General features: G+C 44.0%; 1 protein-coding gene across 1 annotated transcript in view; it reads right to left on the reverse strand.

Moving 5' to 3' along the window:
- Positions 1 to 27283, reverse strand: part of GABRB1 (gamma-aminobutyric acid type A receptor beta1 subunit) — an 879662-nt gene that overhangs the window by 26071 nt on the left and 826308 nt on the right. Inside the window, exons 7-9 of the mRNA XM_029588350.1 lie at positions 15415 to 15552; positions 15172 to 15324; positions 13470 to 13720 (exon numbers count right to left, since the gene is read on the reverse strand). Of these exons, the coding sequence (XP_029444210.1) occupies positions 13470 to 13720; positions 15172 to 15324; positions 15415 to 15552 (542 nt within the window). The remainder of the gene's footprint in view (positions 1 to 13469; positions 13721 to 15171; positions 15325 to 15414; positions 15553 to 27283) is intronic.

A 27283-nucleotide genomic window follows, 5' to 3' on the forward strand; every position in this document is an offset into this window, starting at 1 on the left:
GAATGACTGAATATTTGGACTCCAGTAGGATTATTCCAGGATTGTGGGGATCCCCCCACCAGTAGGATTTCACTTGCCCACTGGGATAGCCTATGCACTCAGTAGAGGAGTGATAAGCCACATCCCAGGAACCTAAGAGACAGGACACATACCCCGAGCAAGTAAGAGCAGTGTAAGCAAAGACAGCTGTAAATCTCACATTTTTAACTGATTATTGGACATTTCAATATCATAGAAGGATATTGTAATACCTGTACCTAAAGGAAAAGCTACTCCACTGCCTGGGACAAGAAGGTCTTCCTTCACCCCCACAGAAAGACCCCACACCTTGGGAAGCAATGACAGGGGAGAGAACTAGTGAAGAAAGCCCCAGATCGATGCCAATTCTTTTGTGTGCCCTTGGAAGTTATGCCAAACCAGGAAAAAAGGGTTACATTTGTTTTGATTTATTAAATCCAAATGGATCAACGATGCCTCAAAAAACCCAAAAAATGTTCAGATTTTTCATTTTGGCAAAATAGTGCGCACTATTTACAAATAAACGTCTACTATTTGCCAAAGCAAAATGAATAAATAAAAACCCTGAAACAACTCAGCAAAAATAAAAAATGAAAGAAATAAGCCAAAAATATTTTGCCTGCACATCCCTACCAGCCACTGTAATATAAGCTGTGTTACAATCAGCTGCTAACATGCGTTAATAGCTTGCATTATAGTAAATCAGCCCCTTTGGGAGAAAATTACAGCACCAAGGAGAGAAGGATCTATTTCCTGATGCAGGTGGAAGTAATAGTGCTGGTGATACCTTGAATTAGAATTGTTCCCTTTCTTTCTTTCTGCTGGGTTGGTCACCAAGACCCTGACATTTTTTTTTTGAGAGTGACCATTGTCACTGTGACTGCTTTCCTTCCTCTTGCTCATAGAAATTTCTGGTCTTGCCAGGAAAAGTATTTTTGCAGACCGAGCTTATTGTAGTAATGATGCTGCAGGTGTTGGGAATTGAATGGTTTGTTTGGAAGAACCTGCGGCTGTGAATAAGTCTCCCAGAGCCACTTGCATTCATTTATTTTTTTCCAGCGTTTTCCTCCAAAACAATTTTTCTATTTGCTGCTGCTCCTTATTTTAAAAAAAACATTTAATTGTTACTGCTTTGCAAGCATTATGTCCTGTTGACATCCGCCTTCCTTTATACTGCTGAAACTTCAAGTCTTTGTCTTTGCTATCCACAATAGGCCAAAGAGAAAAGAATTTCCTGAATTGACTGAAAAAATGACAGGAGTCGGCTGGCACCTTATAGGCTAACTAATTTATTAAAGCATGAACTTACGAGGACAGCGTTCACTTCATCAGATTCTGTCCTCGTAAGCTTATGCTTTAAAAAATTAGTTAGTCTATAAGGTGCTACCTGACTCTTGTCATTTTTGCTACACCAGACTAACACGGCTATCCCTCTGAATTAACTGAGGCATTCTCATAATCAAAAAAAGGTGTGTACTCACCCTCATGATGGAGATAAAATAGTATATATTTATTAAACAATCTGAAACAATTCATATTAAAAACAGCTTGTTGGACCATACAAAGGAAATAAAGGCCCAGATTCATCATTTTGCTATAAATATAGCGAAAATAGTGCCCGTGATAAAAAAGGGGCGTGGTTAGGCTAATCTTCCTGATACCGCATAGGTATTTTCTGCAACGCGCAGTACCATTATCGCACCGCATGTTATTTTCACATTGCACACTGAGTAATCTACTGCAGTAATGTTACCAGCCAAAAAGCTTTTTCTCCTGAATAGCGGTTCGGGCTGCTGTCAAGAGAGAGAGAGAAAGAAAGAGAGAGAGAGAGAGAGAGCCTCACTAAAAAGTTAACTATTTATACCACTGTAAGACGGGGCACTAGTAACTCGGGTGAGGTTTGTGGGGCAAGGTGGGTTTTGGGGGGGGCAGATTTACATGCATAATCATACATATGAATAGCATAGTTACCATCAGTGATGATTTAATGTGATTAGGAGTGATGAAAGGTGAAAGAAGAGTAGATTTGTACCATGAACTCTCTTTGATGTTTGCCCGTATGACTGTGCATATAAAACTGCACCCCAAAACCCCCCTTGTTGCATCCGTCGGTCCTAGACGGCTTCGCTCCGTTTGCCTCACCTTGTTCACGGCTCCTCCCACTTACCTTGGGAAAATGGCTACTGCCGTGTCTGCAAGCCGCCCTCTCCAGAGTCCCCGGAACGGCTATGGTGCTGCCTCCCAAGGGCCTACTAGGGTGTGCACGCCACCCACGTCTTTATTCCAGCATTGGCGTGAACCTCAGGGGCGTCCCCCTCTAGTGACGTCACGCCATCCGGGTATATAGCCTGTATTCAATTGCTAGCTCACTGAGTTAGCAAAGACTCGGATTCGTCCTGTCTAAGCTACTCCGCCGCTTCCGTGCTGCTGCTGGAAGCTCTCTCTCTGCCCTTCGGGGTATTGACTAACCTGGGTACCTGCTCCTCAGGGGCCCTCTGCTTTATTTCAGGTGCCTTACAGGGATCAGGTACTCGCTCCTCGAGGGCCTGCTCTCCCTGCCTCGGTGCCAGTACCATCTACTTCTGCCTGGTGGAATCGCATACCTACAACTACCATCTAGTGAGTAATCTAACTCTGTCTGTTTCATCCACAGCATTGCCTTGCTGGGAAACCTACACCGGAATTCCCCTATACCAACGGGGTAAGAAGGGTTCCCTCTGCCAAGGGTCCCGAGACTGCTACATCCCGACTACCTCACTACTGCCACCTCTGGTGGTATACATCAAGCCATACAATAAAAGAGCTAATTCTGTGTTTGTGCATCCTGAGTCTAGCCCAGTACTGTGGTTCCCCATGGGGCCCCTCCCCGTGGGCATGGTCATCTCCCACAGTACCCAAGAATCCACCCAAACACCACTTAACCTTAACAGATTGCTAACTCCATGGATTCGGCTCAGCTCACCGCATTGCAAGCCATTCCAGGCCTGGCCCAGCGAATCTCCAAACAGTAGAATGCGCTGGAGAATTTGGCCGCTGCATTCAACCAGCTGCACGCACAGATGAACTTACCCACCACCTCAGGTAAAGAAGTTACACTGCCAGAAGTGACGGTCAAGACTATTGTACCTCTATCTGCTCCAACATGCTTCTCGGGGGAAGTATGGCGATGTAGAGGTTTTCTTAACCAGTGTTGCATGCACTTTTCCCTGCAACCTAGCCATTTTCCTCCAGCTTATGCCAAGACCACCTATATCTTGTCTTATCTGGATGGAATAGCTTTGGCTTGGGCCTCTTCGCTGTGGGAGCGTGTGGACCCTAATCTACATGATCTTGATGGATTCCTCGAGTTGTTCAAATCAGTTTTTGATTACCCTGCCCGGTATACCACTGCAGGATCTTCATTGGTTCACCTGAAGCAAGGTACTAAACCTTTAGCTGACTTCGCTATTGAATTCAAGACACTGGCATCTGAATTACGTTGGGACCCTAAATGCCTGAGGACCCTCTTCTTTGAAGGACTGAACTCTCATTTGAAAGACGAGCTTGCTGCTCGTGAGATGCCTGAGACCTTGGCGGAACTGGTGAAGTTGGCAACAAGGATTGATCGCTGACTTCGTGACAAAGTTCAAGAGACCAAGACTCCCAGAAGACCCTTTCAGGGTGAAGCTCAAGTTAAGTCCACACCGAGGCCTGTTCCCTCGGGTCCAGTTGCTGGCGAAGAAGAACCAATGCAATTAGGCTGCAGCCATCTGACGTCAAAACAGAGAAGTACACGGAAGAAATTGGGGCTGTGCATGTATTGTGGACAAGCTGGCCATGCTTTTCAAACATGCCTTATATGTCCAAGAAACTGGCAGACCTAAGTCCTGTGGAAGGACTCTTCTTAGGTTTTACTGCACCCTCTCCTCCACTCTCTCTTCCTGTATCCTTGATCTGCGGACCTTTAGAGTATCAGACTCTTGCCCTAGTGGACTCAGGGGCAGGAGGTAATTTCATTCTACAACGATTAGTGGAGCACTTGCAGATTCCCACTACTGCCATGATGACTCTGCTGCTCCTGTCTTCAATTCATGGAGAGCCCTTACCGGGCGAAGTAACCCAGCTTACAGAACCAGTATGTCTACGAACTGGCTCTCTCCATTCTGAAACCATCTCCTTTTTTGTTTTAGAGAAGGCCATGCACCTTATAGTACTGGGGCTACCGTTGCTGCAGCAGCATATGCCTCACTTCAATTGGGCCACTCTGGAGCTTTCACTTTGGGGTCCAGACTGCCATGGTAAATGCCTGATGGAGGTCGCTCCTTTACCCTGCATGCCAACTACCCCATTGATGCCAGGGTTGCTGCCTCAATATGCATCGTTTCAAGATGTCTTTTCAAAAGAAGCTGCAGACGTACTACCGCCACACAGACCCTATGACTGCACCATCAATCTGAAGTCTAACAATGAACCTCCAAAAGGACGGGTTTACCCTCTCTCTGTGGTAGAGAATAAAGCCATGTCCGAATATATTCAGGAAAACCTCCAAAAGGGCTTCATAACCCTCCAAGTCTTCTGCTGGCGCAGGCTTCTTCTTTGTGGGGAAGAAGGACGGAATGTTGCGTCCATGTATAGATTACAGGGGTCTCAACAAGATAACTGTGAAAAATCGCTACCCCTTACCACTCATCTCAGAGCTATTTGAAAGACTACAGGGAGCCAAGATATTCTCCAAGCTTGATCTGAAGGGAGCCTACAACTTAGTTCGCATCCGCTCTGGCAATGAATGGAAGACAGCCTTCAACACCTGGGATGGTCACTTTGAATATTTAGTGATGCCTTTTGGCCTGTGCAACGCCCCGGTTGTCTTCCAAAATTTAATGAACGACATTTTGTGGGACCTCCTCTACAAATGTGTCGTTGTATACTTAGATGACATCTTATTATTCTCCCAAGACATGACCACTCATCTGGAAGATGTCAAAAGAGTGCTGCAAAGACTCCGCGAGAATCATCTATACGCCAAGTTGTCTAAGTGCAAGTTTCACAAGGAGTCAGTGCCTTTCTTGGGGTACATAGTTTCCAATCAAGGCTTCCAGATAGACCCACAGAAACTGGAGAACATAAAGAAATGGACACAACCCACTGGTCTAAAGGCTCTCAGACGTTTCCTAGGTTTCACCAACTATTACAGAACATTCATCAAGAATTACTCCTCACTCACTGTTCCGCTTACAGCCATGATGAAGAAAGGTGCCAATGTTGCCAGTTGGTCTACGGAGGCAGTAACCAGATTCCAGAAACTAAAAGATGCCTTCTCGAGCAAGCCGTGCCTCCGACACCCGGATCCAATTAACCTCTTCATCGTTGAGGTCGATGCCTCAGACATCGGCGTAGGGGCCGTGCTAAGCCAGGCCGGTGATTCCAAGGCCTTACACCCATGCTCATTTTTTTCCCATTGCTTCACACCAGCAGAGAAGAACCATGAAATAGGAAATAAAGAGCTCCTGGCTATAAAGATGGTATTCGAGGAGTGGCGCCCTTGGCTCGAAGGAGCATAACATCAGATCACAGTCTTTACAGACCATAAAAATCTGGAGTACCTCCATCACGCACAGCGCCTTAACCATAGGCAAGCGAGATGGTCTCTGTTTTCAACAGATTTGACTTTGTGCTGAAATACCGCCCTGGAGAGCAGAACATCAGAGCAGATGCCCTATCTCGCTCTTTCCTCGCTAAGGACATTCCAGACGAACCGAAACATATCATCAACCCGAAAAGAGTTAACTTGGCAGCTACTTGGGGTCTACTTCAACCCTTGCCAATACCAGACGAGCCATGGACACACATTGCTACAGACTTTATGGTAGACTTACCACTCTCAGGAGGAAACAACACGATTTGGGTAACTGTAGATCAGTTCTCAAAGGTGGCTCACTTTGTGGCTCTCCCTGGCTTATCCACCGCCATGAAGCTTGCTAAGCTCTTCATCATGCACATCTTCTGCCTACACAGCATGCCTAAGCACATAGTCTCCGATCGAGGAACCCAATTCACAGCTAAGTTCTGGAAGGCATTGTGCAAGAAGTTCGATATCTCTTTCAACTTCACCTCAGCATACCATCCACAGTCTAACGGGCAAACAGAGAGAATGAATAGGGCACTCAAGCAGTTCATTCGTGCCTATGTGGGCACCCGCCAGAATGACTGGGCTGAACTGTTGCCCTGGGCTGAATTCGCCATCAACTCTCATCCAGCAACATCTATTGGATCAACACCATTCAAAGTGGTCTACGGATGACTACCATTACCACCACTACCACTTCCACTATTAGTGTCGTCCCCGGCAGCTCAATCTACTGCCAAAGATATTCAACAACTATGGACTCAGACCAAAGAGATGCTTCTTAAAGCAGGACAATGAGCAAAGAAAGGATATGATGTTCACCACTGCAAGGCTCCAGATTTCCAGCCTGGTGACAAAGTCTGGCTATCCACAAATCACTTAAGACTTTAATTACATTCAGTTCGATTTGCTCCACGCTTCATTGGACCCTTTCCCATTCTCCGATGATTAGGCAATCTCACTTATAGTCTGAAGCTACCACAGCATTGAAGATTCATAATGCGTTCCACGTCTCACTATTGAAGCCATTGATCCTTACTGAGTTCTCTACCAAGACACCTGAACCTACACCAATAGATGCAGAAGAAGACATCGAATACAAGGTAGATGCTATCCTTGACAGAAGAAAAAGAGGCAGAGTATGGGAATACCTCCTGTCATGGGAGGGTTATGGTCCTGAAGAAGACTCTTGGGAACCTTTGGCTAATATCATGGATAAAGAGATGCTTCAACAATTCCACAGAATGCATCCTCAGAAACCAAGACCAGGTAGGAAGCCTGGAGGGCACCCTTTGAAGGGGGATACTGTTGCGTCCGTCGGTCCTAGACGGCTTCGCCCCGTTTGCCTCACCTTGTTCACGGCTCCTCCCGCTTACCTTGGGAAAATGGCTACTGCCGTATCTGCAAGCCACCTTCTCCAGCGTCCCCAGAATGGCTATTGTGCTGCCTCCCAAATGATCCGCCAAAGGGCCTACTAGGGTGCGCACCCGCGTGTCACCCATGTCTTTATTCCAGCATTGGCACGAACTACAGTGGCGTCCCCCTCTAGTGATATCATGCCATCCAGGTATATAGCCTGTATTCAATTGCTAGCTCACTGAGTTAGCAAAGACTCGGATTCGTCCTGTCTAAGCTACTCTGCCGCTTCTGTGCTGCCGCTGGAAGTTCTCTCTCTGCCCTTCGGGGAATTGACAAACCTGGGTACCTGCTCCTCGGGGGCCCTCTGCTTTATTTCAGTGCCTTACAGGGATCAGGTACTCGTTCCTTGAGGGCCTACTCTCCCTGCCTCGGTGCCAGTACCATCTACTTCTGCCTGGTGGAATCGCATACCTACAGCTCCATCTAGTGAGTAATCTAACTCTCAATCTGTCTCATCCACAGCATTGCCTTGCTGGGAAACCTACACCGGTATTCCCCTATACCAACGGGGTGGGAAGGGTTCCCTCTGCCGAGAGTCCCGAGTTGCAACATCTAGACTACCTCACTACTGCAACTTCTGGTGGTATACATCAAGCTGTACAATAAAAGAACTAATTCTGTGTTTGTGTGTCCTGAGTCTAGCCCAGTACTGTGGCTCCCCATGGGGCCCCTCCCCGTGGGTGTGGTCATCTGCCACAGTACCCAAGAATCCACCCAAACACCACTTAACCATAACACACCTCACCCCACAAACCTCACCCTGAGTTCATAATGCCCCCTCTTACAGTGGTATAAAAAGTTCAAATATAAGTGAGCCTCCACAGAGACTCTCTCTCCCCCCCTCCTCTGAACTGGCATTTGTGATAAATACCGTTTTGGCCGATAATGCACAGCTATCGCAGGCATTATGCACAGAAAAAGGTGTAGTTAAATCCTGCGATAGTGTGAATTACTTTATCGCATGCCACATTAACCAGCTCCTTTCCATTTATTCTGCCTAAACTCTTCCCACTCGAATACTAATTTTAAATTTGCATATGCATTTCGTGATGCATTATTTATCGCAGGCGTTATGGTGTTATTGCAGGCATTAGGGCCTTAACATGGGATAATGCCCTAACGCATTTTGAGAAATGACCCTGAAAGTCCCCACATGCATTTCACTCTTGCTTTCTCTAGAGCCACTAACAGATGTGATAAAGCAGGGGCTTTACTCATACTGAAGCAGTCTAGAAAGAGAGAACAGTTAGAGGCTACAGAAAGCAGAGTGAGCTCTGATGGGAGGTCCATTGAGAGCACTGTCTCAAAGGGGAAAGCAAACCTGCATAAGAGTTGGCTAAGAGAATGCAAAGCCAGACAGAACAGGAAGCACAGGATTGCTGGGAAATGTAGTCCTAAGATCCTTGGCAGAGAATTTAGTGGGGTCAAGCCAGCAGTCAGGGAAACGTGTGGTGCTAATTGGTAGATACAGCTGAGATTAATTAGAGAGAGTGCAGGTAAATCAGCATGGTTCTTAAGCACTGCCTTTTAGACAGGCAGTCAGAGGGACTCAGAGACAGAACTAGATGGGGAGTCCAGAGGGAAAGGACTCAGAAACACCGTTGGCCTTTGCTTAAGGTTTAAATCTGCATAAGGCACTGTTAGGAAATAAGTGCTTATGTGATCCTAGGAAATTGTGCTGGCATAAACCTGACTTGTAATGCACCATTCGGGGGTGATCCTGATGTCTCAGAGAAAAACTGGAAAGTTTAAATGCTGATACATGGAATAAAGTGTTGTAACTGCAAATAGCTGGCTCTGAGAAGTGTATTCCAGAAAAATGTTAGCAGATTGCTCACAGCCCACCTGGCAGTCTGGGATTTGGGAATTAACTTAGACATTCTTCTTGTCTGTATACAGCTGGCACTGCCTGCCCATTAGTGCACTATACAGATTGATTTAGTTTATTATTGTCTTCTTTGCTCTTGCAGTTTCTTCCTGCTTCATGGGCTTCCTGTTCAAATGGAACCTGCCTCCGATGACCTACAGCACCTTGGCCCATCATTCTCAGCTAGCTGAGATTTTTACTCCATTTATAGGGTCATTGCAGTGGCAGTCCTCGGTTTGTTGGGGAGAGGAAGGTGACACACCAGGGCTCCCTCCCGAACCCTGAAATCATGGGCCTTAAGTATGACCATTAGGTATCACTGTTGCATGATGACTGGGACTCCCACCCTCTTAGGGACTGTTAATGCCACACCAGCAAGTTACCTCCATTCATTCATTTCTTCATTTCCATCCTGAAGTCTTTAGGGATTCACAGTGTTTATTCCATGCCCCTTTAAATTATTTCACTGTTTTTGCCTTCACCACCTCTTCCGGAAGGGCATTCCAAGCATCCAGCAACCTCTCCGTGAAGAAATATTTCCTGATGTTGGTTCTGAGCCGTCCTCCCTGAAGTTTCACTTTGTGACTCTTAGTTCTACTGATTTCTTTCCAACGGAAAAGGTTTGATGATTGTGCATCATTAAAATGTTTCCGGTATCTGAAGGTCTGTATCATATCTGCCCTGCACCTCCACTCTTCCAGGAAATACATATTCATATCCTTCAGCCTCTCCTTATAGGTCTTCTGAAATAGACCCCACACCATTTTGGTTGCACTTTTCTGGACAACTTCCATCCTGTATTTATCACCCTTTGGATACAGACTCCAGAACTAAACACAGTACTCCAAATGAGGTCTCACCAAGAACCTATACAAGGCCATTATCACCTCCTTTTCCTTACTGGTTATTCCTCTCTCTTTGCAGCCCAGCATTTTTTTGGCTTTAGCTATCACCTTGTCACATTGTTTTACCATCTTCAGATCTCCAGGCACTATTGCCCCAAGATCTCTCTCCTGGTCCGTGCACATCAGTCTTATATCCCCCATTACATACAGCTCTTTTTGATTACCGCATCCCAGATGCATGACTCTGCACTTCTTGGCATTGAATCCCAGCTACCAAATCTTTGATCACTCTTCCAGCTTTCTTAAATCTCTTTTCATTATCTCTACTCCTTCAGGCTTGTCCACTCTACGCAGATCTTAGTATCATCTGTAAATAAGCATCAAGAGGGGAACATGTATCTCACTATTGTTACTTGATGTGATTTTCTAATGTAATATAAATCTTGTTTGTATAACAGCATTGGTTAATATAGTAAGATTTTGTTTTCATAACTGTTAACACAGTTGGTAAACAAATTACACATATTGATATTGTGATAGTGGCTGCAGGATGAGTTGGCGCAACCCGCAGGAAGGAGCCTTGTAGGTCCCCACCATCGGCAGGTGGAACTGGCTGGAGCAGAGGCCCAACTGGAGCTTCAATAATACCATCCCTCGTTCCCTTTAGATTGAGCACTCAGGTGCTGGGGCTGGCTGGACTAAGGTGCAGGCCTCTGTGGTGATGAAGATCTGTTGTGTAGAAGATGTTGCAGGTCAGCACAGAAGAAGCGGAGTCTATACGAGCAGCAGTCAGGACAGGCAGCAGGCAATGGAGACAGGTTCAGGCTGTGGTGGGTGGAGTTCACTCAGTGTTGTGGTTCAGGCAGTGGTCTGGGCAGGCAGCAGTAATGGAAAGCAGGCAATGGTCAGAGGCAGGCGGAGGTCAAACAGCATCGAAGTCCAATCAGAGATCAAGCCAGAAGTCCAATTCAAGTCAAAGTCAGAAGTCCAATCAAAGTCAGAGCCAGAAGTCCAAACCGATGAGAAGAGGAACAAAGATGAGGAGGGAGGACGAGGAACCACGGGAGCAAGATGAGATGCTGAAGGCAGATGAAGGGAAGACTGGCCATGAAGACAAGAACTCAGAAGACAACCAGATTGCCAAGGAACCAGAAACAGGACACAAAGCAGAAATAGGAATCAGCAAGTAAAGATCAGGACTCAGGAATCAGGAACACAGAGGCAAATCACTTCTCCAACGCAGTTGACCTATTGCCGAGGCAAGGAGCAAGTGCAGCAGTGGCCTTAAAATAGTCCCCTAGTGGTGATGTTATTAAGGGGCGCCATGCCTGTTCTTTTAAGAGAGGGCAAAGACGGGCACACATGCCCTTTTAAGAGAGGGCAAAGACGGGCACACATGCCTAGTGAGGGCCCGGATCAACCTCGGCGTTGGAGGCTGGCTGCCTCTAGTGGCTAGCTGCGGGTAAGGAGAAGGCAGCAGCAACACCCAGGCAGAATGGCAGAAGTGGGAGTAGTGCATTGGTCAGCTGTGACTCCCTTTGGGGGTCTCCCCGGTGCCTGGCAGCATCGGCACGGGTCTTGGCTGGAGAGGGAGATGGCTTTCCTGCTGCGGACAGTCCATGGGGAAAGCCCATGGACCACTGATTGTAACAGTACCCCCCTTCTTAAGTCCTCTCCAGAGGTCTTGAGTTTGCAGGGATAATGGCCATGAAGAATCCTTCGGATCCCTATGGGTCTCTTGGTGTGGGAGGTAGGTTCTACAACCAAATGACTGGTTTTGCCCTCTAGTTTATGCAGTCCCGGGGATTGAACCTGAGCCACAGATGAAGGGATAGTTATTTCTGGGTTACTTTGGCAGAGAACAGGCCCTGATATTAGGTGAAGATAACTTTTTCCTTCTCCAGATCCAGACAGGCAGGGTCAAACAGAAAGGAATGTTTCTTTTCCCTCTCTTCTTGCAGAAGGGCATACAGGTTTTGTATTTCTTCATCTTTCTTGATAACTAATGACTCACATCTTTTCATAGCCTGGTTGTGTTCCTTTTCCAGGATTTCATGTTTTGATCTCTCTTGAGCAAACTGGTCTTCCAATTGTGCATAAACTACTTTAAGAGTATGCTCCTGGAGGCATTGTGGGGCAGTTTGAGTCTCCCTGCCAGGGGAGGGAAGGTTTGGAAAAGTGGTAGCTATGATCAGCGAACTGGGGAGCTCTTCAGACCTCAAACAAGATCCGTGCACCCTGGTCCCAATGGGTGAGTTCCGTCATGGACCAGTCAAATTGTGGTTTGATATGAAAGAGAAAGCTAGATTCATTTTCAGTGTCCTTTTCCTACTTCCACCCATCCCAAGAACATTTTTAGATTTATAGATGGTTATCCCAATTGAGGACAAGAGGGACATTTTTGTCAGGGTCTAATCTGGGTGTAGACACAAAAGGCAGAGTTCACAAACAGCTTTAATTAAAGAAACATGTGTTAAACAGAACATGGGCTCCTGTCTGTAACAGGCCGATACAGTACAGTACAGTGCGCTCCGGTGGAGGGCACTGTTAACCCGCGTTTGGACGTGCGCTTTCGATGCGCTAGCTTTACCCCTTATTCAGTAAGGGGTAATAGCGCATTGAAAACACGTGGCCAACCTCCCCGAAACTAATAGCACCCGCAACATGCAAATGCATGTTGATGGCTCTATTAGTTATTCCTGCGCGATTCAGTAAGTAAAATGCGCAGGCAAGCCACACATTTTACTTTCAGAAATTAGCGCCTACCCAAAGGTAGGCGTTAATTTCTGCCGGCACCAGGAAAGTGTACAGAAAAGCAGTAAAAACTGCTTTTCTGTACACCCTCCGACTTAATATCATGGCGATATTAAGTCGTAGGTCCCAAAAGTAAAAAATAATTTAAAATAATTAAAAAAAAATTTAAAATCAGCCCGCGGTTTGTGGGTTGAAAACCGGATGCTCAATTTGGCCTGTGCGCGCGCTGGAAGAGTGGGTGCTCGCCCGCTCTCCCGCGACTTTTACTGTATCAGCCTGTTAGAAAATAAAAGAGAAACAAATTATTCAGATCCAAGGTAGCTCAAACAGATTTGAGTCAACCCTTACAGACCCAGCCCAAATAATTAGGGATTTGTTGTGCCAAGAAACTTAAATATGGTGTGCTCTCAGGGGTGTGTCTCCTTTTAGACCAATGGGGGCTTTACTGGGTGTGTCCTTCACCCCTAATATTTGGAGGATAGGAAAAAAATAACATAAAACACACCAAATTAATTTAAAGGATTTTAGATTAGCTTAAGCAAACCCTACTCCCTATTAGCCAGGTAGATTTAGGGAACCACACCTCTTACTGCTGGAAGCTGGAAGTGAACAACCAGCCATGGACTTCCCCTTTAACATCTATTACGCATTTCTTCCTAGCAACCTGGATTGACCACTGTCAGATTCAGAATGCTGGGCTTGAGGGACAATCGGTCTAACCCTTTCTGATATTTCTTATGTTCTTATATTATTATTAGTTTTGATTTCCTTCAGTTCCAACTCTTCCCCAAAGAGCTACATTCTAATGCTAGTAAATGGGATTGGAAATGTTTATGGAGCTATTTTAGCTAAGACATGCATGAGTTGTACTCTTATATGAAGAATAGGATGAGGTCTTTAATGTGTCATCACAATTATTACAAACAAAAAGGCATAATTATTTATTGAAATAATCCATTACCTGAACTTTGTTCATCTCTAGTTTAGTCTTCTCATTATTGGCCTGTTCTGCTTTTTCAGCTGCCTTTTTTTGAAGTTGAGGACCCTTTCCAAAGAATATGTAATTGACAAAGGCATATTCGAGTAAAGCCAGAAACACAAACACAAAGCAGCCCATCAGATAAATATCAATGGCCTTTACATAGGGAATCTTGGGCAGCGTCTCCCTGAGATGAGTGCTGATAGTAGTCATAGTTAGCACAGTAGTTATTCCTGAGGAGTAAGAATCATAACAATTATTATAGGTATTCCAAGAATGTAGACGTATTTTTATCCTAAAGAAAAAACTCACCAAATCCCTATTAAAGCCTATATTTGTTTTCTAACAAGTTGTACTTTTTCTGATTCCTAAAAAAGAACTAATGGGAGATAATGGGTTGATTTATCACAGATATTTTCCAAAAGGCTGAGAACAGTTAATAGCCTTGATAAATCAAGCCATATGTCTACTTAAAAAAGGTAGCATGGTGATATATAATTTGATTTCAAGCTTTCTAGTGGCTCTTTGGTCTGCTTTGGTTAGCTTTCCATATAAATTGTATGTCAGTGCAGTAATTTTAATATGAGGAAGGATAGATATAAACCTTGTGGGACTGACTGAATAGTTCAATGAGTGCTTTTTCATCTCTTCCATCTTCTAACTGGCAGCTTGCTTATACAGGTCTTATAGTAGTGATCTGTTTTTATTTAAAGCTAATAAGGAATGAAGCACAATGCTCAGATCTCAGTAGGGAACACAGGCTTCTAGTCACATTGTTCTGTATAATAATAGAGTAAGAAACAAGTGAGCAGTGCAATTTGACAATAATATGTGGTTGAGAGTTAAAATACTTTAATAAAAGGTTCTGATCTCTTGTATTTCTGATTTGGTCTTTTGGGTGCTATTTATTGTAGCATGCACCATAGAAAGGAAATGCACATGCTGTGTGTGCTAAGGTTGCCACCTCACCTAGGTTGAATGACCAGAGCAGGCTGATCCAGTCCTTGTTATTTGTTTATTCATTCTATTTATGGATTGCCTTGCTACTAAGACTCTGGGCAATTTACAAAAAGCAAAAAACAAAAAACAAAAAACCAAACAACAAAAAAACAGTTTTACCCCCATTGCATGCTTGAAGATACAGTCAGAATTACTGTGCAGAGGAATAAAACTGGGACTGGATCATCCCATTTGGATTAATCTAGGTGAGATGGAGTACCTAATGTATGCACAGAAGACCTGCCATTAGTAAAAGCATGGCCACCTGTCTTACATTTTGTAACATTGTCTGTCTTTATTCTCTTCTGAGCAATCTACCATTGATGTTTCTGTGTATGATTAAAGGTGTATGGTTATTTTATTCAATTTCCCTTCATAAATAATATCTTTTGTCCTGTGTATGCTGAACCTGTAGCCTCCTCCAGGTTTTAGACCAGTGCATGAATGTGTACGCTAAAATGTAGGCCGGAGTGGAACTGATGGCCTTGTTGGTCATTTTGCTTTCCATTTTCATTGTTCTGTTTGGAACTATGGTAGAAGTCTGCGGAAGATGAGATTTTTAATTACCTTTTTGTACTCTCAGCACCACCATGGTTCTCCTGTCGGAGGATCAGCCAGAGCTGTAATCATTCCTAGCAGATTCAAAGTGATTTTTTGTCATGTATAGTAAAATAAATATAAGTACCTAGAGCAACTCTGGCAGCAGACGCATCATAGTTGATCCAAAATGAGACCCAAGATAGAATTGTAATCAGCGTAGAAGGCATGTAGGTCTGCAAAATGAAGTAGCCAATGTTCCTTTTAAGTCGAAAACTAAGTGACAGTCTAGGATATGCCCCTAAAAAACACAAGAACATCATGAAAACCTGCAATGTTCTATGTGCATCTAATACTCTGGGATTTTATGGTTATTATATAAAATTCATACCTGTTGAAAAAACCACATTTTTTGACACCATTTTGTGTTTAACAATAGAAAACTGGGGTAGCTCAATATTTTCCACCCCAGTTATAGCATTGTCTCCTCCTTCCCAATAGAATTCAATATCATCTGTTGTATATCCATCTGAAACAAAATTAAACATCTCGGTTAAAGAAATTCATTGTTATTTAATGAATATTGCACTATTATAAAATGTGATTTAATTTTAAGATATTTTTTTTCACTGGACACAAAATGGGAGAAAGTGTCAGCAAAAAAATGGCCCCGAAACTGATGTTTTATTTCATTTGCAGAGATACTATAGAACAGGGATGGCAAACTCCAGTCCTCAAGATCCACAAACAGGCCTAGTTTTCAGGATACTGACAATAAATGGGCATATTTGCATGCATTGCCTCCTTGGTATGCAAATTTATCTCATGCATATTCATTGCGGATATCTGGAAAACCAGACCTGTTTGTGGCTCTTGAGGATCAGAGTTGGCCACTCCTGCTGTAGAGTCAATATGAGTACATACTCTACATAGTGGGGCTAGTGTCTGTTCAAAAGCTATGGTGGTTTATCATCCTATTTTGCTCCTGTACTTCCCAGCATTATTTAAATTAGTGCACAAAACAATGTGACTGCATCTGAGGGTATTCACACCATGCAAATGCAGACAAGCCCTTAAATTATATTATATGATATGAGGGTGTCACTTTTTCATAAAAAAATCATTTTGGCCTTTATTCTGTGAAATGTGAAGATGTGCAAAAAGTTCTGCCTAGGTATAAATCCACATAGCACTGTATAACCCTAAGTTAGCTAGAATATTTTTGCTGCAACATGAAAAAAAACAAAACATAAGCTGAATATTTCCTGATATTCATCCATTGACAGGGCTCCGGAATTTGCAGAATTGAAACCTTTGAGAATAATTCCTGATTTGTTGCTTGCTGCTACATTAAAGACAGCAATCTACAACTGTGTCTCTGTGAAAGGTAATGTCATAGATCAAGGCCTTGTGTGGCAGATTTCATAGTACTTTCTAGAAAATCTTTGTCTGGGGGAAAAAATGTTAACAGTTTAGGAACCAACAACAGAATTAGAAATGGAAAGACAGAGAAAGATAGAAAGACACATTTGATGGATAAAGAGATTTGTTAAACAGAAAGAAAGATACACTGAAATGAGAAAGGTGGTTTATGTCAAGGAGGCAATCTGTAAGATACAGACAGACAGAAATAAGCAGTAGATTCAGATTGTACAAGCCACAATATATATACCAAAAGAAGAATTCAGATCTAGATTTTAGAAAATGGTTCTCTGAAAAAGATAACACATTAGTACTTGTGACAGACTATTTGCAACAATTCTCAGTCCTTTGGCTATTCTTTAATTGATTATTATAAAAATGCTCCAGGCAATATACCAGTTTTAAAAAAAAAAACAATTTTTAATGTGAGGTAAGACAAATAATGTTTTTCCATTTAGTAATAAAGCTGCGTCATCTTAAAAATAAAACCCATAATCATATTCTGTTTCTACTGATGATTTCCCCCAAAGGTGTGATGTTAAAATATAAAAGTCTAATACCTTGCATTTTAAGTAAATTAAAGCACCTCTTTTCATCAGCTGTAACAGAGGCCATGAGTCATTTTTTTCTGCACTAGAGAAAGTTTAATCTGATTTCAACTGGCTTATGAACTGTGGCTCAAGGCAAATACAAGCTAGGCTGCTGCACTATAGCATACAGGTATTTCAATGCCAGATAAACAGCCATTTTGGGCTGCCTCTGCTTGAGCATGGGAGCTTCAGCTAAGTGTTTGATAATTCTTTGAATTCTTAACTTTTAGCCAAAAAGTGTTTATATTACGGTGTAGCATAGCTCAGTACTCTAGTGTGGAATATTAATATTGAATTTTTTAGCAGTGCAAAAGTGGTGTCATTTTATAACAGTGTGGTAAAGGTCAGTTCTTAGTGTGGAATATTAATATTGAGTTTTTAGCAGTGCAAAAGTGGTGCACATGAATAGATTTTCATTTAAGAAAAGAAAACTCACCTAATAGGAGTGAGTTTGTCTGGGGGAGGGGCTGCTCCAATTCAATAGCAGATACTTAAGGCTTAAGCACAGTCAAGAAGGGTGCCGACTGTTTAATTCCCTCCCACCTTCCCACCCTACCTCTCTACCCATCCATCCCAGGGTTTCTTCTTCAGTCTGCCTGGATTCATAATTGAAAACAAGATAATTTGGCAACTAGACAATTCCTTAAGTATTCTCCATCAAATCAACTGAGCAAAATGAGGACTATCCAATATAACAGTGGTGGAGCCTTTATCTTGTATTAAATCATCTGGAAACTTAGGACTTGCCCCATTTGTTCAGAACTCTCTTCCATGAAAAAGAGTTGGCTCGCCTTAAGGTTGAATTAGCTGCAATAAAGAAAGTATCAGCAACCACCAAGGTATACTCACCAACTCTACAGCACTCAGGAATCATTTCCCCACTACCAGAGAGATTTCAAAAACCCAGAAAAAAGTGATATTCAGTGGACTCAGGTAGGATAAGACCTGTGACCCCCAAAACCCATTTTTCTCAAGTATACAGCCCACATGTTGCCCCCCCCCCACCTACACAGAGCACATAGGAACCCAAAAACAAATGGATTACAGTGGAATCTGGTAGAGTAAGACCTGTGATTCAGAGACACACCCTCCCTCAAGTGACACAAGTATGAAATACCTTCTCTGTATTAAATAATGAAGAAGCTCTAGCAAAGGAGACTGAAGTGGTATCTGAAAAGAAAAAAGAAACCCAATGCACACAGAAAATCCATAATAAAATCTATGAAATCAATAACCATAAGAAAAAGCTCATTGTGCTGGGTGACTCAATAATCAGAGGCACTAACATGGGAACTCTCTTTGAGGGAAACACTAAAGTTAAAAGCTTTCCGGGATCATCTGCCAGTAGAAATGCTATTCAAATAGTCAATGCGATCAAAGAAGAAAGCAAAGACTCTGAAGTTGATATTATTATCCATCTGGGAACCAATGACCTTGCTAGAAACAGCATCCAAGAGGTACAGAGAGATTTCCAGTCTCGGGCAAAGCAGATTAGACACATGGTGAAACTATTGTCTTTTCAGAAGTGTTACCTGTTCATGGAAAGGGGAAAGAGAGGCTAAGTCACATAGAGAACGTCAACGCATGGCTCAAAACTTGGTGTAATGAACAAAGTTTTGGTTATATTGGAGGCTGGGGCCATTTATGAAACAGTAAAAGGCTCTATGTTAAAGATGGCTTACATCTGTCTGTGGCAGGAAAAAGGATCCTAAAAGATAAATTCAAATCCTCTGCCATAAGACATTTAAATTAGATGACGGGGGTGGCAGAAGGACATTGGAATGTCATTCCCTAATACTAATACAAATATAAAGGAAATGGGTGCAGGGGATAACAAATGTCAGCTGAATAAGGCACAAAACAAGTGCAAGAGAAGCAGAAACCTGAATGACAAAAGCTGGAAAGCTATGAGCACAAATGTTCATAGTCTGGGCAACAAAATCCCAGACCTGCAAGCCCTAATGGTGGAGGCAGACTTGGACACTGTTGCTGTTACGGAGACATAGTTTCATTGGTTTATGGATTCTCATGATTGGGATATGGCCATACCGGGCTGTAACATTTTAAGGAAGAACAGAGAGGACAGAAAAGGGAGAAGAGTAGCTCTTTTTGTCAAAAACAATATTCAAGCAACTGAACTACAAGGAAGATGGGGTAGAGAAGAAGCATTATGGGCTGTCCTAACAAAAGATGATGGTGTATCCATTTTTACTGGCATGGTTTATAGGCCTCCGACTCAATGGAAGAACTAGTCAGAGATCTGGTTGAAGACATCCAAAAGGTGGTAAAGAAGGGAGAAGTGTTGATTGTTGGAGATTTTAATCTGCTAGACGTAGACTGGAGTATTCCTTCTGCAGAATCTACCAGAAGTAGAGGGATAGTGGATGCCTTGCAAGAAGCTCTGTTCAAACAAATGGTAATGGAACCCATGAGGGAGGGAGTTATTATTTATTTATTTATTTTATTTATTTATTAACTTTTTTATACCGACATTCGTGGGCAAATTCACGCCAGTTTACATCATAATTGAAAAAGGTGAAAAAGTACAAAAAACAGGGAAGGGGAAGGGGGAGCAGTGAGGAAGATAAGAGAGGGACAGCAGCGAAAGAGGCAGAAAGAGGCAAAAGGAACAGTACTGAAGGGAGATACAGGCCGGTATGTAGTAAAATTCAGAGGGCAATATATAGCCAACTTATATGTACAATAGGAAAACAAACAATTTTTACATGAGAAAAACTCTGCAAGGGAATAGATAGTGATCAATGAGTTATTAAAAAGGAATAATGCAAAATTGTAAGAGTAGGGGGAAAACCAATTTTAAATAGAGTTTACTCAGAGGGAATGAAGTCGCAAACAATTTTTACATGAAAAAAACTCTGAGGGGATTAGTGGATAGCAAGCAGTAAAATTATTGTAAGTGCAATGTATAGCAAACTTGTATAATAAAATTATACATTTTGGAGCAAACTTGTAAGTAAGGAGGAAAAACCAATTTTACATGTGTTAACTCAAGAGATTAAATGTCAACAGTCGCATACAATAAAATTATACATTTTAGACGTGGGGACAGGGAGGGGGGAGATGAGGGTGAAGGAAGGGAATGGAGGGCCAGAGGAGGAAGAATAGGAGAGATAAGTAATAAATAACAAGAGGACATGAGGCAGAGGGGTACAGAAGAGAGGCACAGGTTAGGTTTGGTCTGCATCAGGGTAGGCTAATTTGAAAAGCCAGGTCTTAATTCCTTTTTTAAATTTGCGCAGACATGGTTCAAGACGGAGTTCAGTGGGCAAGGTGTTCCAGAGGGAGGGGCCAGCTATGGAAATGGCTCTTTCTCTGGTGAAGGCATATTGTGTGACTTTGAGGGTGGGTGTATTGAGGGTTCCTGCGAGGGTGGATCTGGAGGGGCGAATGGATGACTGGAAGCGTGGTGCATCATCGAGCCATGAATGATTATGACTGTACAGGGAGTTGTAAAGGATGGTGAGGGTTTTGTATCTTATACGGGAGGAGATGGTTAACCAGTGAAGGTCCTGTAGAATGGGGATGATGTAGTCACTTTTGCGGGTGTTTATAATGATCCTAGCCATAGCCTTCTGCAACAGTTGCAGGGGTTTGATAGAAGAGTAGGGGAGGCCGAGTAATAGGGAATTGCAATAGTCCAGTTTAGATAGTATGGTAGTCTGGAGTATTGTGCGGAAGTCTTGGGTGTGGAGGAGTGGTTTAAGTTTTTTAAGGATGTGGAGTTGGAAGAAACCTCCTTTTATCATTGAATTGATGTGATGTTTGAAATTTAGCTGTTGGTCTAGGGATACACCAAGGTCTCTCACGGAGTGGGGGTGGACGATTGCAGGGGGGGTATTGTCAGGAACGGAGTGGGGTATATGGTTGGGGTGATTGGAGATGATGAGGAGTTCTGTTTTGGAAGCATTTAAGGCAAGGTGTAGGTTGGAGAGTAGGGTGTTGATAGTTGCAAGGCATGATTCCCAGAAATGAAGGGTTTTGGTGAGTGATTCTTGAATGGGGATGAAGATTTGTACGTCATCTGCATATAAGAAACATTTTAGACCAAGGTCAGAGAGGAGGTGGCATAGGGGCAGTAGGTAAATGTTGAAGAGTGTGGAGGAGAGGGAGGATCCCTGGGGAATGCCTTGTGTGAGTGGAATATTAGAGGATTCTTGACCTAGTGCTCATTAATGGGGATAATGTCTCTAATGTCCGGGTGGGTGCTGGGATCAGCACCAGTGATCATCAAACACTATACAGATCGATCCAGTAAAGTGCGGCCGCGTTTACCCCGCTCCTAACTCGCGTTCTACTCACTTTCCGACCGCGTTAGCCCTTCCTGCGATACACTATCCCCTTTAACCTACTCCTACCGCGTCCTAAAATCCCCGGGCAACCCCTTCCGCACGCGGCATGTATATTGCATGTAAACGATCAAATTAGCTATTCCCTACCATCCAGTAACGCGCGCCCCGACTATCGCTATTTTACCCTGCCGTTTTGCCGCGCGTTTAACCTGCTAACTTACCGCCTACCCTTACCCCTGCGTTAGAGGCAGGGGTAAGGGTAGGCGGCAAACTTTCCCCCAGCCCCCGCTCTCCTGCCCTGGCCGCATCCATGGGTGCCGGTCTCCGGGGTAGCCCCAGTCCTCTCCCCTCCTCCCGAAGCGCAAAAAAAAAAAAAAAGTGAAAAAAAAAGTAGCAAGAGAGCGAGGGAAGAGAGGACGGGCAATCCTACGCTCGGGATTGCCAGTCCCCCCTCCCCTCCTCCCGAAGCAGGGCGCGAAAAGCAGCCTTGCTCCGGGAGGAGGGGAGGGGGGACTGGCAGTGTAAAGCGACGAAGCGACTTACTTTTTGCAGCCCCCCCCCTCTGGACATCGGCGAGGACGACCGTGGCTCCCCTCTCCTGCCTCCAGCTGCTCGCGAAGATGGATGCCTGCACGAGCAAAAGCGGCCCCTGTTCGTGCAATTGGGCCGCTCAAGGCGTGACGTCACGTGCCGTGACGCCAAACATCGTGACGTCACGCCTTGAGTGATTGTCAGCCCTCTCCCCTCCTCCCGGAGCAAGGCTGCTTTCGCGCCTTGCTTCGGGAGGAGGGGAGAGGGCTGACAATCACCCGCCTGCCGGCTCCCGCCTCGATGACAGCACGCCCGCCCGCCGGCTCCCGCCTCGATGACAGCCCGCCGGATGAACGCGCGCCCGCCGGCTCCCACCGCCGCCGCCTGGATAAACGCGCGCCCGCCGGCTCCCACCACCGCCGCCGCTGCCTGGATAAACGCGCGCCCGCTGGCTCCCACCGCCGCCGCCTGGATAAACGTGCGCCCGCCGGCTCCCACCGCCGCCACCTGGATAAATGCACGCCCGCTGGCTCCCGCCGCGCCTGGATGAACGCGCGCCCACCCGCCCGCCGGCTCCCGCCTCGATGAACTCGCTCCCGCCTCGAACGCGCGCCCGCCGGCTCCCACCAGTAAGTTAACTTTTTTTACACTTTTGTTTTTTACACTTTTGTTTTAATTTTCGCCTGCGCCTTGCTTCGGGAGGGGGGGGAACCATCCACTTCCTGGTACCTGTCATTTCAAATGTCAGTTGAAATGACATTTGAAATGACAGGTACCAGTGCACCCAGGATACTGTATAGGCGCTGTATTAAGCGCCTATACAGTAAAATGGGTTGCACGGGCCTAACCCTTCGCCTAACGTTTCGCAGACGCGGCTTGCATTTGCAAGCAATTTAAATAGAGTATCGAGCGGTATGTGAGCAGGACTGTGCATGCGGGGAACGAGGGTGCGCCCGGCACTGCCGCACTCTTTCTAACGCGGCCTTGCTGTATCGACCTGATAGTTTGATATTGCAAATAGGATCTGGAGAAATCACACAAAGACCTGAGTTTTGAACTTCAAAAATACAGACTTTGTGGAAATGGGGAAGTATCTGGAGGCAGAATTTGAAGACTGGGAGAAAATCAGAGAGGTGGAACAACAGTGGTCCAAACTAAAAGCAGCAATTACTAAGGCAACACATCTATATGTTAGAAAAGTAAACAAAAGAAAGAGAAATAAGAAACTGATCTGGTTCTCAAAGGAGGTAGCTGATAAAATAAAAGTAAAAAGAACAGCATTCAAGAAATGTAAAGGATCCCAAAAAGAGGAACACAAGGAAGAATATCTGGTGAAACTGAGGGAGACAAAAAAAAGCAATCAAGAAAGCAAAAAGTCAGGCAGAAGAAAGGATTCCCAAAGAGGTAAAGAGTGGGGACAAATTATTTTTCAGATACATCAGATAAAAGGGAAAGCTCCAAAGTAGTATAGTGAAATTTGAAGGTGACAGGGATCAATGTGTGGAGAGAGACAAAGAAAAGGCAGAAAAATTTAACAATTACTTCAGTTCTGTGTTCACTAAAGAAGACCCTGGAGAGGGACCTTCGCTAATTAACAAGACATTGGAGGGAGGTGGAGTAGATGAAACTATGTTTACAGAAGAGAATGTATGGGAAAAGTTGAGAAATCTGAAAGTGGACAAAGCTATGGGGCCTGATGAGATTCATCTCAGGGGTACTGAGGGAGCTCAGAGGTGTGTTAGTGGGTCCGCTGCAAGACCTGTTTAATAGATTCCTGGAAATAGGAATGGTACCGCAAGGTTGGAGAAAAGCAGCAGTGATCCCGCTTCACAAGAGTGGGAGTAGAGAAGAGGCTAGAAACTACAGGCCGGTTAGCCTCACCGCAGTGGTGGGAAAATTAATGGAGACTTTGCTGAAAGAAAGGATAGTGAATTATCTACAATCCAGTGGGTTTCTCTACCCGAGGCAGCATGGATTCAGCAGGGGAAGGTCCTGTTAGACAAATCTGATTGATTTTTTTGATTGGGTGACTAAAAAATTGGATCGAGGAAGAGCGCTTGATGTGATCTACTTGGATTCCTGCAAAGGTTTTGATACGGTCCTGCACAGGAGGCTTATGAATAAAATGAGAAGCTTGGGAGTAAGCGCAAAGGTGTTGGAGTGGATTACAAACTGGTTAACGGATAGATGGCAGCATGTGATGGTACTCTGAAGAGAGAATGGTATTAAGTAGAATGCCACAAGGATCGATGTTGGGACCGGTTGTGTTTAATATCTTTGTGAGTGACATTGTGGAAGGGATAGAAGGTAAAGTTTGTCTATTTGCAAATGATACTAAGATCTGCAACAGAGTGGACACGCCAGAAGGAGTAGAGAGAATTAGACGTGATTTAAGGAAGCTTGAATGGTGGTCGAAGACATGGAAACTGGGATTCAACACCAAGAAGTGCAGAGTCATGCATCTGGGTTTTGGTAATCCAAAAGAGATGTATGTGATGGGGGTGAAGGGCTGATGTGCATGCAGCAAGAATGGGACCTTGAGGTGATAGTGTCTAGTAATCTGAAGATGGCAAAGCAATGTGACAAGGTGATAGCTAAAGCCAGAAGAATGCTGGGCTGCATAGAGAGAGGAATAACCAGTCAGATAAAGGAGATGATAATGCCCTTGTACAAGTCCTTGGTGAGGCCTCACCTGGAGTATTGTGTTCAGTTCTGGAGACTGTATCTCAAAAGGGACAGAGACAGGATGGAGGCTGTCCAGAGAAGGGTGACAAAAATGGTGGGGGGGTCTCCATCAAATGACTTATTAGGAGAGGTTGAAGGACCTAAATATGTATACCCTGGAGGAGAGGATGTGCAGGGGAGAAATGATACAGACCTTCAGCTACCTGAAATGTCTTAATGATGCACAATCAACAAACCTTCTCCACTGGAAAAAAATTAGTAGAACTAGGGGTCATGAAATGAAACTCCAGGGAAGAAGACTCAGAACCAACATCAGGAAATATTTCTTCACGGAGAGGGTGGTGGATGCCTGGAATACCCTTCTGGAAGAGGTGATGAAGACAAAAACAGTAAAAGATTTCAAAGGCACATGAGATAAGCACTGTGAATTCCTAGGAACTAAAGGATGGAAATGAAAAGGGAAGTGCATGAAGGTAACTTACTGGGTGGTGGTTGCCTCCCTTAACCAATAGGCCTTCATGCTGTTGATACAATTACTCTGTGCTCCAATATTAGTCTTTGCTTTATCAGTAGGGGGGAAAAAAGGGAGGAGGGGGGAATCAGACTCAGACAGCAACCTAAATTTTAATGTCTGGGAAAACAAGTGGGAGTAGTGGTAACTTGCAGATGTAGCTGTTACTATCCTTAACCAATAAGCCTGATGCTTTTGATGCTACCACAAGCTTGATGGGCAGACTGAATGGACTGTTTGGTCCTTTTCTGCCGTCATTTCTATGTTTCTATATGTTTCTATGATAAGTTGAAAGCAAAGTTTTCAAGTAACACCCAGTTTCTGGGAGAAGACAATATTTTAGTCCTGGTTTCTGATCCCTCTTCTGACTCATTTTGGAACTGCAAGTGCTGTTTTAAATGAAAGAAGCAAGACTAGAAATACTACAATGCATTAGGATGTAAATTCATAATCCAAGAATGGCTAAAATCCCTTCATTCTCTTGGCCAGGCCTGGATTTAAGCTTAGGCAACAGCCTCTGATGCCAATTTTTCATAGGAGCTGAAGTATTGATTCTGCTATGCCTCTCTCTGGGCCTGGTCCCCACTGAGGCATTACTTTCTCTGCAGAAAGACCCTTGTCTTGCAGGAGTAGCCACTCCCTGCAGAAAATGCAAGGAGCCAGGGAGCTCTCACACAGTGACCGGCCCAGTGGCACCTTGCCCCTTGCATGGGTTTCCACAATAACGGGAAACCCCTGAGAGAGAAGGGAATGGGGCTATTGCAGCGCCTGTCGCGCGTGCGAGGCCTCCTAGGCCCCGGTGTTGAATTTTCTGCAAAGAGTTGCTGCTGCCCCAGGGTAAGCGCTGACTCTGAAGTGAGAGGAGGAGGAGGCTGGGAGAGGGCAGGATCTGAGCAGGGAGGTCCAGGTCCACCGGCACCTCTGATCACCTCTTGGGAGGTCCCCAGCCCATTGCCTAGGGATTGACAGTCCTGTAAAGTAAAGTCAGGGAGTTTATCTGTCAAGAATATGGTGATTACATGCTAAGAAATTAAATCACAATTCAGCACTTGGAAGCAATGCTAATGAGAGATATAATAGCCAGCACTTCTGAGCACTGGTCATAAAAGTTGGAAAGGAAAGACATTTTTGTGGTGGACAATCAATCTGCCAGTCATTTTTTTCACAGACAGTAAACCATGGAGGTTTTAAATTTATGATTCCTCGCTTTGTACTTTGTGTGATAGCATGCTACAGTGCTTACAAATCTTCCTAAACACTAAACCACAGACAGGGTCAGAAAAGCTTAAAGCTTTCTGCACCAATTCAGACGAACCTCTTTCCATAGCAACAGTAACCACATAGAAGCTTTCAGAACGTCCACGCCTACACATGGGGATGTTTCAGCAGTTCAACAAATTCAGAAAAAAAAATGCATTTAATTTTAAATGTACTGTGATGATTTCTCACAGCAATACACGTCTTAAAACATTTGACATCGCTTGTGGTGGACTTACTAGTTCCCTGTTTAGTACTTTTTAAAACAGATTGCTTCATGCATCATGAAGCTGTTCTAAGACAAGCATTTCTTCTCCTTTTTCACACTTCCCAACATACTGAATGATGGCAAGAATAATATAAAAGGAATGGTGTTGCCTATACCTGCTTTATAGAATACCTGCCTCCGTTTTTATTTTATTTTTTTAATTTATTTAAATTTAATTTATTTAGGCATTTTATATACCGCTGTTCCAGAATAAGAACACAACGGTTTACAAAATATGCGTTCATATTCTTGGTCAACAATCCCATTCTGTGCCAGCATTCATAGTCTAGGTCAGCACCACAGCAGATATATAGACTACTTCATATTCATACATTTTCAAAGTTGACATAATAACAAATGCAGATTCTAGTCCTTCCACCTATACACTTTATATCATTCATTACTTATTGCTCATTTCACTACCATTATCTCTGGTACTGACGTTGAAGTTTCCAGTATATTGGCATTTATATATTTATATTCCACCTTTCATGATACTTCAAAGTGGATTACATTAAGATACTGTAGGCATTTCTTGGTAAGTTGTTTATCCCAGGGACAAGCCAGTGGATTTCCCCAAGTCCACCTTAATAATAGTTTATGGACTTTTCTTCCATGAACTTGCTTAAACCTTTTTTAAACTCCGCTACACTAACAGCTTTTACCACAACTTCTGGCACTGAATT

Source organism: Rhinatrema bivittatum, chromosome 1 (assembly GCF_901001135.1).
Source record: "Rhinatrema bivittatum chromosome 1, aRhiBiv1.1, whole genome shotgun sequence".
Classification (NCBI taxonomy): Eukaryota; Metazoa; Chordata; class Amphibia; order Gymnophiona; family Rhinatrematidae; genus Rhinatrema; species Rhinatrema bivittatum.